The 14217-nt window shown below is 44.9% G+C and overlaps 1 protein-coding gene across 1 annotated transcript in view; it reads left to right on the top strand.

Annotated features, from left to right (window-relative positions):
* CACNA1B (calcium voltage-gated channel subunit alpha1 B) overlaps positions 1-14217 on the top strand; it is a 235649-nt gene that overhangs the window by 182764 nt on the left and 38668 nt on the right. The window contains exons 25-31 of the mRNA XM_083158627.1: positions 1620-1726; positions 8382-8478; positions 8909-9069; positions 9147-9284; positions 9739-9940; positions 10060-10224; positions 13524-13634. Coding sequence (XP_083014753.1) covers positions 1620-1726; positions 8382-8478; positions 8909-9069; positions 9147-9284; positions 9739-9940; positions 10060-10224; positions 13524-13634 — 981 coding nt within the window. The remainder of the gene's footprint in view (positions 1-1619; positions 1727-8381; positions 8479-8908; positions 9070-9146; positions 9285-9738; positions 9941-10059; positions 10225-13523; positions 13635-14217) is intronic.

Raw genomic sequence — 14217 nt, 5'->3', positions numbered from 1 at the left:
GCTACCACACACACACACACACCCCAATCTGCCAGTCATCGGATAAATCCAGAAGTGACCCGTCTTTGTTACTTTTTCAAATAAATTAGATTTAATTTTCTTTACCTATTCCTAAAGCGAGCAATGCTGCGTTTCTTATGGCTCTCGCTGCATAACTTAATTAACATTTGTTATGCGCTGTCATTTCTATAAAAGTAATTAAAATCTCGGCACGTCTGAGAATCCGTTACTCTACACATTTGCTAATTAAAATACGGAAACTTCCTCAAATAATGCTCAGTGTTTGGAAATTTGAAAAATCCTCCAATTAAGAACATGATATGTAACTGTCACCTTCTCCTTCTGGTTCATTTACAAAGCTTCGCTGTATTCCACAGTGGTGCTTGCCGTCTACATACAGATAAATCTAGCCTCGTTGCTCGTTAAACAGCTTTTCTAGTTGCGCCATGCCATGGCAAAATGCGGTAGCGGTGAGCATCTTTTTGACAGTTTTTTTTGTCCATAAAAACTTGTCTTAATTCCTACCTGCATAGGCACAAGCTAAGCTTGTAGATTAATGTGATATCCAGCATGCCTATATTCTGTGTGTGTTTGTAGAGCTATCTGCATATGAACACTGTAACATAGCATTGCATATTCAGATACAGCTGCATCATGGGCCTTTTGAGGGTACTAGTAAATCTACATAGCATCCTCATAAACCAGTACAGATGCCATTGTTTGACTTCTCTTCTCCATAAAACCTTTATCCCATCCTAGAGAGCGTCTGTTAATTTTATTGATAATAGCTCCAAAATACAATGAACTAGGGATAAAGGCCTTGTGGCCAGGATGCATGAAATGCGTTGTGCCTTTTGTATCCCACTCCTTGCCTTGCCATGGGGAGTCCCATCCCCTTGCACTGGGGTTGGAACAACACACAAAAAACAGGACCATTGCCGATTATACTACAAACACAATGAACTGAAATAAATCAATCGTATTAGTAACCGGTTCAAGATTTAGGGAGTATTCAATCCCCGCCGCTATTTACGACATGGGCATTAGCGGCAAGCGACTATTCAATGCTGTCTTTCCCGACAGCATTGAATCTCGGCAGAACAAACACGACTTTAAAAGCACACAGGCCCGTTTTGCCGAGAACGGCCGTATCTCGACAATCCACGGCCGTTTCCAGACACACGCCCCCTTTTTGCCGATCGGCAGGTGGGACATTGAATCCCACCTGCCGATTAACAGGCGAGCAAAACAAAAACTGGCAATGGTCCTGACTGTTGGAAGAAACTGACAGTCGGGACCCTTGATTGAATGCCCCCTTAATGAGCATCTTTACTGGTTCTGCACCCGCTCAATTACACAGAGAATATTTGTCATAGTACAATCCCTTTAGATAAATAATATCACAAAAATGTTAATCCTAAAAGTAATTAAGTAAAGAAATAAAATTCTGATGACGTTTGCATTTAGGGTTCAAAATTAATTCATTAAGATTGGTTTGGTCTGTTACTAATTAGCTTAATGGAAGAGGCTGCGGCTCTCACGATTGGCATTCGTTTATTATATTCCGATGTTCACCGTGGCACAGGTTGCGCAGAAAGATAAAATCTTTCTTCCTGCAGATGATTGACCTGGGGCTTCTCCTGCATTCCGGCGCCTATTTCCGGGATCTGTGGAACATTCTGGATTTCATTGTGGTCAGCGGCGCACTGGTGGCGTTCGCCTTCTCGTAAGTATCCTTGGTTTCATCTGGAAGATTAGTTAGAGGACATTATAGTACCAAACTAAAACACAGCTAATCTAATCTAGCGTGTTGAGGAGTAGAAGTGTTTGGAATTTCATACAGTCTTGTTAGCAAGTTATATGCAAGCTACTTTTCGCCGTTATCAGCCATATGAGATTAGGCGGAATCTAATGTACCGTGATTTTTCCAGGCTGGTTATTTCCTTGAAGAAAGATCGCCATTTTTTGTTTCCTGTGACAGAAAGTCATCAGTTCGGATAAATCAAAGTTCATTACACCCCCCGTGATGAATATAAGTGCCTTTCAGGCTTTTGAGGAGCAGATACATATATCCAGGAGTGGAACTTTGCATAGATGGCACCCAGCATCTCCTTATTGGGCAGCTGCTGAATTCTGATAGCATCGCTACACATGTTTAAAAGGGACCTATGCCCATCAGGGATAAGCACCATATTATATGTCTCACTGCCTGGCACAAATACACTGCAATTATTCATCACATGAATCCATGCTGCCCCCTATAGGACAACACATACTGAGCACCAGAACACTATCAACCGTTTCACCTGACTGCTGGGTGAAGCCCCTCCCCTAGCCTCACCTAGCCCACCCCCGGGGACTAGGTGGCTCCTCCCATCCCTCTGACCTGGCCACCCTCCCTGCAGTCACAGTCCCACAAGTTTATGGTCTAATGCAATCACTATGCACCCAGTCACGCTGTTCACTATTCTCCTGTTGCGCACTTTTGTCAAGTTGCTGTTACATAATTGCATGTTACACTGTTGTTGTATTATTATTATTATTATTATTATTATTATTATTTTGTAATACAATGCTTTAGTTCTGTTGGGAATCAGTGTCACCTAGTTGTTCTGGGTGGAGGCTGGGGGTAGAAGTTTACGTGTGATTTCTGTCTATACGGGCGTGTGGCTTATGTTGTGTCTCTCATTGCATTGTGGGGATTTTGTCTATGTATCACTGATGCTAAGCTCTCTCTTTGTCTTCCCGTTTGCTGGATTCTCTCTTTTCCTCTCTAGGAGTTTTGTTGGGTAAATCCAAATCTCTTTTTTTGTTTTTTTTCGTTGGCGCATACCGGGAGATTCCTCGTATGTGCCCGCATCTTTGTATCTCTACGTCTCTTCTAACCTAGAGTCATTGCAAAGATTCCATCCTCCCTCCCTCCCTCCACCATTTTCAACCCTGAAGTAGACTTAGCGGCCATCCTTTCATATTTAGTAGCGCAGCTGACTGCAGTTAAGGTTCCCAAAATAACGGTAGAGGGAGTGCCTATCACCCATGCACCCACGTGGGCACTGCTGCCGGTGATGCACTCCCCCGAATCTCCCAACTGGGTGTTCTTTCCCGATGTGAAAGAATACAATTAAAAAGAAGTTTTTGCTGTTTAAAATATTTTCGCCTGATAGCAAAATTTGCCATTTAAGAGGGATAGTGTTACAATTGGCAGTTAGCCGCCTCTTCTGACACAACGGTCGCTTTCCACTGCCTCACAGTCCTGTCTCACTGTGCTGTGTCCCTAGCTGTTACGCCATGGGTTCATTTTCACCCAGGCTCTTGTGATTTCCAACAGTAGTGGGGGGGGGGGGGGGGGAGGTGGCATCAGCGCCCAGCTCGGTGAGACAGTATAGCAGGTGTGGGCCTGACATTCATGGTCTGAGGTTTTTCTCACCTGGACAGTTCAATACAAACATAAATTGGATGTGAGCGTACTAGGCCAGAGATGCTTAGATTCAAAATAATCATTTTTTGTTGGACAAGTAGTTCTAATTTTAAACAGCAGATGGCGCTAATGCACAACTGTTTTGTGCATGTGCATTTTCTATATAAGCAGCCATTATAAATTTTGCCTACAGTTAATAATCTACTTCACAAAGGAATAGTACATTTTGTACATGATGTTATGGGGTGCCTTATTCTGAGGAAAGGTTGTGCTGCCATCGCTGCCCCCCTGGTCTTGCCCCTCCGTATTTTGGCAGCCAAAACTTGTAGGATGGGTGGCATGAGGCCACAAGAATATATTGATCTCTGTCTGACGCATCAGAGGGTCCTTGACGGAATTGGAGATAGTTAAAGGAGTACACATCTCTCGCACAGACACGGTTCTGCTAGCTATGGGCAGATGTGATCAGTAAAATATTTTTAATGTGTTCTCCAGTAAAAATAATAGGATGGGACGGCAATGCTAGTCAAGGCCTGGAAGGATCATTGCAATATTTCCGGTTAGCTAAACTAAAAGAATAGAAAATACAATCGTTTTATAAGAAGAATCTCAGGCACTTCCAATTTCTGCGCACAACGCGTTTCACACTCAAAAGAATATGCACTTGGGGCACAGTGGGAGACATTGGGCGACACCTTTATGAAAACTGGTGCATAGTAAAAATATATTTTTGAAAGGAAACATTTGATTGGTTACCAAATCTTTTTACTCCACAACAGTTTCTGAAAGGTCCCCAAAATGGCACAGGCTAATGTCACTGCCCTTTGTTAGGGACTAGGGCATGTTTTCCATATAACACCTCACCCCATGCACTGATCCCACTACCTAACCAGGATCACAGAGGGGCAAGAGACACAATGTACCTTACAGAGTTATCCTGAACTGCACCCCACCCCTGTCATTCTGCACTTATGTCCTGTTATACCTGTGCTGTGATGGTTATAATATACATACGTGGTCAGTGCGTTCTGTGTCAGCACAGACGCCCCCAAAAATCATACTACAGTCATTTAAAGTGGACATGTTATTCTCGCAAATGGCAGAACAGTTTTTTATCATACTGTACATCAATTCAAGACTATCTATTTATAAATGACAGAAAGCAGTAAAATACTGTGAAATTGGACCTTTTTGAAGGATTAAGACCTTCTGCATATTTACCAAAGCCCCCTACTTGGGATGGTTATGGCCGGTTCCCTACTTGGGATGATTATGGCCGGTTCCCTACTTGGGATGGTTATGGCCGGTTCCCTACTTGGGATGGTTATGGCCGGTTCCCTACTTGGGATGGTTATGGCTGGTTCCCTACTTGGGATGATTATGTCCGGTTCCCTACTTGGGATGGTTATGGCCGGTTCCCTACTTGGGATGGTTATGGCCGGTTCAATACTTGGGATGGTTATGGCCGGTTCCCTACTTGGGATGGTTATGGCCGGTTCCCTACTTGGGATGATTATGGAGGTTCCCTACTTGGGATATTATGGCCGGTTCCCAACTTGGGATGATTATGGACGTTGCCTACTTGGGATGACTATGGCCGATTCCCTACTTGGGATGATTATGGCCGGTTCCCTGCTTGGGATGGTCTATGGCCAGTTCCCTAATTGGGATGATTATGGCCGGTTCCCAATTTGGGATGATTGTGGCCAGTTCCCTGCTTGGGATGATTATGGCCAGTTCCCTACTTGGGATGATTATGGCCGGTTCCCTACTTGGGATGATTATGGCCTGTTCCCTACTTGGTATGGTTATGGCCGGTTCCCTACTTGGGATGGTTATGGCCAGTTCCCTAATTGGGATGATTAAGGCCTGTTCCCTACTTGGGATGATTATGGCCGGTTCCCTACTTGAGACGATTATGGGCAGTTCCCTAATTGGGACGATTAAGGCCTGTTTCCTACTTGGGATGATTATGGCCTGTTTCCTACTTGGGATGATTATGGCCTGTTTCCTACTTGGGATGATGATGGCCTGTTTTCTACTTGGGATGATGATGGCCTGTTCCCTACTTGGGATGATTATGGCCTGTTCCCTACTTGGGATGATTATGGCCCGTTCCCTACTTGGGTTGATTATGGCCGGTTCCCTACTTGGGTTGATTATGGCCGGTTCCCTACTTGGGATGATTATGGCCGGTTCCCTACTTGGGATGACTATGGCCGGTTCCCTACTTGGGTTGATTATGGCCGGTTCCCTACTTGGGATGATTATGGCCGGTTCCCTACTTGGGATGACTATGGCCGGTTCACCACTTGGGATGATTATGGCTGGTTCCCTACTTGGCATGATTATGTCCGGTTCCCACCTTGGGATGATTATGGCCGGTTCCCTACTTGGGATGATTATGGCCGGTTCCCTACTTAGGGATGATTATGGCCGGTTCACTACTTAGGGATGATTATGGCCGGTTCCCTACTTGGGATGATTATGGCCGGTTCCCTACTTGGGATGATTATGGCCAGTTCCCTACTTCTGATGATTGTAGCCAGTTATCACTTAGATTTTCTATCACTGAATAAGCGGCAATAGATTGGTTCATCTCAGAGGGGTCTTAAAAAAAATAGACCGCTTTGTTAATTTTCAGTCCAGATTTCAAGGTTCAAGAACTTTTTACCCTACAGAATTGAGCCTGAAACTGTCAGCCGCCCCATACTTGGATGCAATGTCCCCAGTACTGGACAGAGTACGAAGATTGAATTGGGAAATAAAGCAAAGGCTGAATTTCTGTAGAAAGTGGTACTGACTGTAAACAGAGCATCACTAGGAAATAGGATGCAGACATTAGGCGGCCGCCATTTTACTAGTCTCTAACACATGCTTCTCTCTCTTGAGAAGTAGACAGGGCCTTTATGATGCGACTTGAATGCCCCTATGTGTGCCCCTACTGGTTATTAAAAAAAATTCTGTCACATACACAAAGCAGAGTCCGCCATTTTGTGTTACTATGGGTAGCCTACCCATAACAACACAAAATGGCATCCTCCGCTGTGTGTATGTGACAGAATTTTTTTTAATAACCAGTAGGGAAAACGTTAGGAGGAACGGCCATTTTTCTGTGGGCAAAGTAGACATGTGCTTTACCCCACACTTCAATGGAGATTCAGTTATTGGTAACAGAGGCAAAGTGCCTTCCAAGATGGCCGCACAACAGCGCTCTGTAGCAAATTACAACCTTGAAGGTGTGCAGGACAACTAGCAATGTTTGGCTACCGTAACACGTGTGTGCAGCAAAACATTGTGCTCTCATGTGCCCAGTAATAGCATGATCTTTACATGTCATTGCAGAGTAACAGGTCCACTTTACATGTCTGTAATGTTATTCTCTAGCCGGTAGTCACATTCACTATAAAACAAAATGCCTTTGTACACAAGTCAGTGTGGAAACCGACAGGCGGCCATTTGCTTTTTTTGGAAATAAATAGATTTTATCGTGATTGGGGCTCAGTCGCTGCTGACCAATCCAGCACATGGTATTATACACAACAGGTCTGCATGGGTAGATAGGACACGCATGATGTATGACGCATGTTTCGCATTGGGGGAATGAGGGGGCACTGGATGTTCCGGCTCCCTGTTCTTCAGCACTGGAAAACGTGGGGAATGAGGTAAAGTTCCCATTTCAGGATGAGAATTCTCTTTTATCAGGAATGGATTGTCCAGTGTACATTGCCAGGACTTAGGGGTATCCCTGAACTAAAGCACATGCATAGAGCCAGGCTCAAGGAAATCCTTAAATCCTGGACTGCTGTCTCTCCCCTTAGCCATTGTAACTGCATACACCTTGAGCCAATGATGTCTATACTTATAATACAGGGAATTGTCACTTCAGATCAGTTCTTTTGTGCATAGAATGAATGAAATGATAAATTATCCATAGATGCCAATGGAACGTCGCACAGAGGAAAAATCATTAGATGGCCGCTCGCCATCGGATGATTTTTCCTCACGCAGGTGTCCACCCAGCGTTTCCATGGGCACGCCCACCGTTTTTGTGGGCACGCCCATTAAATGCAGGCTGTGCCCCAGCGCAGACCGAGTATGCTCATGCGCCCTCCTGCACCATTTAAAATGGAGCCGGGTTTCCTGCTCTCAGAGCAGGTCTGAATCAGGCTGCATTTATAAAAGGACAGTTAGGGGCTGATTGGCTGTGACATTATCTCTCTCCATTTTATCACTGCGATTAAGCAGCGATATCACATGAAAAATATTCCATCGCACTGAGGGGCTTCCGCCTAATTTAATTGGAGGATAATTTTCTTGTGCAGCTAATTACAGCATAAAGCGTCCAGACGAGCTTCCCTCACATCATTATACAACTGTTATATATCAACTAGTTAAAAGCCTATCAAAATGACGGCTTCTGCCATGTACTCTAACTTTGAGCTGTGACAGTTTTTACTTTCACTTTGAGTTGTGGCAGTTTTTAGCCCACAAACTTTTCACCCCACCCCCAGTCCCTATCTGCACCTACCTCCAATATATATATATATATATATATATGTATATATATATATATATATATATATATATATATATATATATATATATATATATATATATATATGACGTCTAGGTATAATTTGTCCACTGGGGCACTGTTCCATTGTCCTCTATGATTGGGATTGAATTGGGCATCGTCAGGTCGGTCAGTAAACGATCAGTGACTCTGCAGAGCTTGCAGGTGACGTTCCCTTGTAAGGCGTCACTCCCTGATGTGTTTCTCTGTATTATAAGTAAGCAGGTTTGGCAAAAAAAGACAACCCTGATCCATTATTCATTCCATATACTGAGGCCGATCACGAAGAGGGGGAGAAAGGCCAAGCATGGATGGGTCTGGCCTCCCGACTGCTATTCACCACGTATCGCCCATACTGACTAATGTCCCTGTGTCTGTCCTCTATAGAGGGAACAAAGGCAAAGATCTGAACACCATTAAGTCTCTGCGGGTTCTACGGGTCCTGCGACCTCTGAAGACCATCAAGCGACTGCCCAAGCTAAAGGTTGGATGTGTCTTTGTGCCTTTTGTGTGTGTCTTCATGCAGGACATTGTGTGGATGTGCTGTGATCCATAGCATCCAATTCGATTTTATCTTTCATCAGTGTGAGTCTAGGGTAGCCTAAGTAGAGCTGGTATCTGATAGGCTGGTGATGGCATATCCCCGCTATTACTAAGTGGCCCAGTTTATGGCTGGACATTCGAAACCTAGGTCAAGGGTACTTATTTTACCTGGACCAGCTTGACGTAGACAAAAGGAGTGATTATTAAATGCTTAAACATTTCCTACCTCTGAGGGTCCAGCTTTAATGTATTGTTATGGGAGTTACTGTTGACCGAAATAATTATTTACCCTTTGATCCCACCAATTCATGGACAATCACCATGCTTCTTCAGAACCAGCTCAGGCCTGACTGTGTTCTCTGTTTACTTAGGCGGTGTTTGACTGTGTGGTAAACTCTTTGAAGAACGTGTTGAACATTCTCATCGTTTACATGCTCTTCATGTTCATCTTCGCCGTCATTGCGGTCCAACTCTTCAAGGGCAAGTTTTTTTACTGCACGGATGAGTCCAAGGACCTAGAGAAGGATTGCAGGTACGTGCCGAGAGGGTCGGAGATTGTGACCAGTGAACAGTACTGTCTGATGTCCTAATTGTTTTTACTCTACCCAGGGGTGAGTACTTGAACTACGAAAATGATAACGTGCGGGCTCAAGCAAGGCAATGGAAGAAGTATGAGTTCCACTACGACAACGTCCTGTGGGCTCTCTTGACTCTGTTTACTGTCTCCACTGGAGAAGGGTGGCCCAAGTGAGTGCTCAAGTGTAACAGAGAATTTACCCTACAGCTTGTTGGCCGTGGTGGGTCAACAAGTAGAGAGAGTGGTAGGATGGAGAGAATGGAGATCGGAATGGCTGGTGGCAGGAAGATGGGCACAGTAGACATCAGCGTTGTTTAATGCTGATCCTTCACTTACAACATTTTTTGGAGTGTTGAACCTCCCTATTTCTTGCCCAAGATGACATTTTAAGTGGTTTTCTGAAAATAAGAGCAGAACAGATATTTTTGAAAGAGAAGACTTCGGTAGTAGCTTATATATGGAGATGGGGACATAGAGGGAAGTAAGATGATACAGAAGAGAACATACTGTAGCTCAGAGTAACCAAACAAAGGTCTCTGTGAAAGGGAGAATTAGATAGAGATAGCAATTGATAAGTCAGAATGTTCCCGACCCTTTGGTATAAGCTCTGAGTTTCCTTTATAGTGTCCTCAAACACTCTGTGGATGCCACGTATGAAGACCAAGGCCCCACACCCGGCTTCCGGATGGAGATGTCCATTTTTTACGTTGTCTACTTTGTGGTCTTCCCTTTCTTCTTTGTCAACATCTTTGTGGCTCTGATCATCATCACATTCCAGGAGCAGGGTGACAAGGTCATGTCGGAGTGCAGTCTGGAGAAGAATGAGGTAAGAGGAGGGAACAAGAAGGAGCAACTCCCCAAACTAAACGAATTCTGCCACATCACATACTTGCTATAAGATGGACAAGAAATACCATTAGTCCTAACATTTCTTTATCTCCACAGAGGGCCTGCATTGACTTTGCCATTAGTGCCAAACCCCTAACACGGTACATGCCTCAAAACCGCCAGTCGTTTCAGTACAAGATGTGGAGGTTTGTGGTGTCCCCTCCTTTCGAGTACTTCATCATGGTAATGATTGCTCTGAACACCATAGTGTTGATGATGAAGGTAAGACCTAAGACATAGCTTTATTAACACTTTAATATCTCACTAGTGTAATGCTTTGGGGTGGTTTGCTTGTGCTGAGTTGGGCGGTCCCATGCCTTGTACCTGACCTTAGTGTTAGGTACCCATACAGAGGGGGTCATCTGGTCACAGTTGGCGGGCCCATGTTTTGGCCAAAAATGATGCTAAGCATCCTAATTTTGTGCTATCTATATGTATAAAGGGCTAACTACACCCTCACCTCTATGAGTACCGCCAGTACTACTCCTCACCTCTACGAGAAGCCGTCATATTGTGCTGTGGGAATACCTACCTGAAAACATGGCATGATGCATTTTATAGTGCAAGAACTAACGCAGGTACTTGTTTCCTAGCACGGCGCCCCTGATGTCCATCTTACGGCATCTGATCGCATCGCATGCCATATATCCGCATACGATGCATGCGATGCGATGCGATGCGTTTTTTAATTGATGGGTGCTTACAATGTTAAATGCACCCCCACGCCACCCCCACTATCAACGCAAAGGCGAAGCGCAAACCCGAAGCGTGGCGAGCGCAGCGGTACGCGTCCTCCGACCTTTTCATTCCCCCATTATCTACGTCGGCATGGAGTTGATTTTAGATAGTGTGGCCAGCCACCGAGCCCGAAGCGTGTTGAGCCCGTGAGGGGATGCTTATTACTTTACATGTATTCCGCGTCCCCTTGCAGGGCTCGCTACGCTCGCCACACTATCTAAAATCAACTCCATGCCGACGTGGATAGTGGGGGTATGAAAAGGTCGGAGGACGCGTACCTTGGTTGACTATGGGGGGCCATTTTACATTGTAAGGACCCATCAGGGTGCTTGTACAATCAAAAATCGTATACGATTGTATGGCATACGATGCGATATTTTATTGTACAATATCGCGTCGCATCACATACCATCGTATACCTTATTTAGTACAATGGTATAGGATGCGATGGCTGCCGTGCTAGGAAACAAGTACCCTAACGCAATTCACATTGACCCTGCTTTTGTTTTTCTGCATGCCAAAGAACAAGGATATTGTATGCAGTTTTTTACACTTTTTGTCTTCATTTGTAAATTATGAAAATATATGCAAATTATCGTGCAAACATTTCGTAAATTTTTGCAGAATTTGTACTTGTTTCCTAGCACGGCGCCACCGATTTTGATTGTAAGCATCGGATCGGAAAAATCGCGTCCATCGCATGCCAACCAAATCGCATGCGATGCGATCAACCCGATTTTTACATTGGAATCAATGTAAAATGGTCCCTGAGACCAGATTTTGCATTGATTTTAATGTAAAATGCCCCAAAACACCCCATTTTCATATAAAACCCCCCTGATGTTTCAAATGCCCCCCATTGTTAACGCCACCCCGGTATTGACGCCAACCCGAAGCGTGGTGAGCGCAGCGAGCCCGCGAGGGGCAGCGGTACGCGTCCTCCGGCCTTTTTCATACCCCTACTATCCACGTCGGCGTGGAGTTGAGAATAGAAAGTGTGGCGAGCGCAGCGAGCCACCAAGCCCGAAGCGTGGCGAGGGGACGCGGATACATTCACAGGTATCCGCGTCCCCTCGCGGGCTTCACAGGTATCCACGTCCCCTCGCGGGCTTCACAGGTATCCGCGTCCCCTCGCGGGCTTCACAGGAATCCGCGTCCCCTCGCGGGCTTCACAGGTATGCGCTCGCCACACTTTCTATTCTTTACTCCACGCCGACGTGGATAGTAAGGGTATGAAAAGGTCGGAGGACGCTTGACGCTTCGGGTTGGCGTCAATACCGGGGTGGCGATAAAATTGGGGGGCCATTAACCATACCTTTTTACACATATTCAATGTGAAATGGGCCATATTGGCCCATTTCACATTGTCACCTATGTAAAATCGTGTTGATCGCATTGCGGGCCATTATAATGGCCCGAGACCTACGCGATCAACCCGATTTTCACTTAAATTAATTTAACATTGTTCCCTATGGGAAAATCGCGTTGATCGCGTCGGTCGCATCACGGCCCCTTATTAGGGGCCGCGATCAACGCGATTTTCACTTTTACCGGCAATTGAGCTTGTCAAAGTCAGAAAATCGGGTCCATCGCGTCCATCGCATGCCTTAAGTACCTTAACTTAAGGCATGCGATCAACCCCGATGGGCGCCGTGCTAAGAAACAAGTACCGCAGAATGTTTCTGTCTACTACCAATGAATAATTTACTTAATTTGGCCTTTGCTGTTTAAAAATAATATTTTTGATATGTTGCAGTACATGAGGGCTTGTCCCCATTGGACTTTCTCTAAATGCCAGAGCAGCTTTAGTGAAACGGAAAAATATTTAAACGTTTATCACCGGACGATGCCATATGTGCCATATGTGCCCACAGGTCCCAAATTGTTGATTATTAAATAAATGGTATTTTGTGAAATAATGAATTGTATCGTGGGTATTCAGTGATCAGTGTATCTTTCCAGATATAACTAGACATATATGTCTACAAGTCTCTTTAGTGCAGATTGGAATCGCATTGAAAACATGCCCGTAGCAACCAATCAGATACTATGGAGGAAATTTACTAAGAGGTGTATTCTATTTCACATGTGATGTTGCTACGGGCAACCAATCAGATCCTGTCTCTTACCTTCTAGAGCAGGGCTGGACAACACCGGCCCTCCAGATGTTGATGAACTACACATCCCAGCATGCCTTGCATCAGTTTCAGCATGGCCACATAGCAAAACTAATGCAAAGCATCCTGGGATTTGTAGTTCATTAACATCTGGAGGGCCGGTGTTGCCCAGCCCTGTCCTAGAGAGTGCTAAATAAATAAGAAGTAGATTCTGATTGGTTGCCCGTTGCAACATCACATGTGAAGTAGAATATACAGCTATATATTATAAATAAGAATTAGAATCTTCTAACTGGTTTCTATGGGCAACATTCTATCTTCAATAGGACCCCATTTAGGGGTGATGTTGCCCATAGCAACCAATTATATTCTGTCTATAGTTTCTCTATTGCATCCTAGAAAATGAATGACGGAATATGATTGGTTGCTATGGGCAACATCGCCTCTGTTAAAATTTTGGAAGCTTTAGTAAACTTCCCCCTTAGAGACACATTGTAAGGCACGCCGTGATAGCTAGCTCTATGCAAACTGGAAACATAAGTGGCTTAAAATAACCGTCCTGCGTTCCTGCTGGCGATGCGTCCCAGCGGGTGAGTCAGCGTTTGCTGGGAATGAGTGCACTCATCATTCATTTATTTCCCCACTGACTCCCACCTTGTTTTCTAGTTCTACGGAGCATCCAGTACGTATGAGGAGATGTTGAAATGTTTAAATATCATCTTCACGTCGATGTTCTCGCTGGAGTGTATCCTGAAAATCATCGCTTTTGGCGTTCTGGTAAGAAGCTAATAACGGAGAAAGCCCCAAACGACTCTGTAATTAGATCATAAATAATGCTGGAAGTTTCCAGAATACCATTATAAGAGGTTGCCCACTTTTACTCATCCCCACCCCCAGCTTGGGACACTCCGATGTCTGGTTAAAGCGATGGCAGTCCGCTTCTGATGCAATGGTAAAGGAGAGGTGACGGATGTCAGTGCAGTGTGGCATCTGATTGGGCGAGCTACGGCTAATCCAATCAGGAGCTAGACACACTGCACACCCACATACTAGCTGGTGGAATAGCTGCTAGGGGCTGAGGGGCTGAGGCTGCCATTGTGACTCTGTTCTCAGCGCTGTACACGGAAGGGTGAAAAGAGTATGGTGACACGCTGCAAGGGTGTGCTGAGACTTATAGTTCCACACCAAGTAGCCAATCACAGTTTCAGGACTGACGCAGAGCAGAATCCTCCTAGAGTCTGATACTGTAAGTCTTATTTACACCCCACAGTGCCCAAACTAGTTCCCAGCCTGATATTATTTTCTCAATGTGGAAATTTGCGCGATGCCGGCTGCGCTGTCCATGGGTTGGTATCTGAGA

Source organism: Crinia signifera, chromosome 9 (assembly GCF_055691185.1).
Source record: "Crinia signifera chromosome 9, ASM5569118v1, whole genome shotgun sequence".
NCBI lineage: Eukaryota > Metazoa > Chordata > Amphibia > Anura > Myobatrachidae > Crinia > Crinia signifera.
This window is presented reverse-complemented; position numbering and strand designations above follow the sequence as displayed.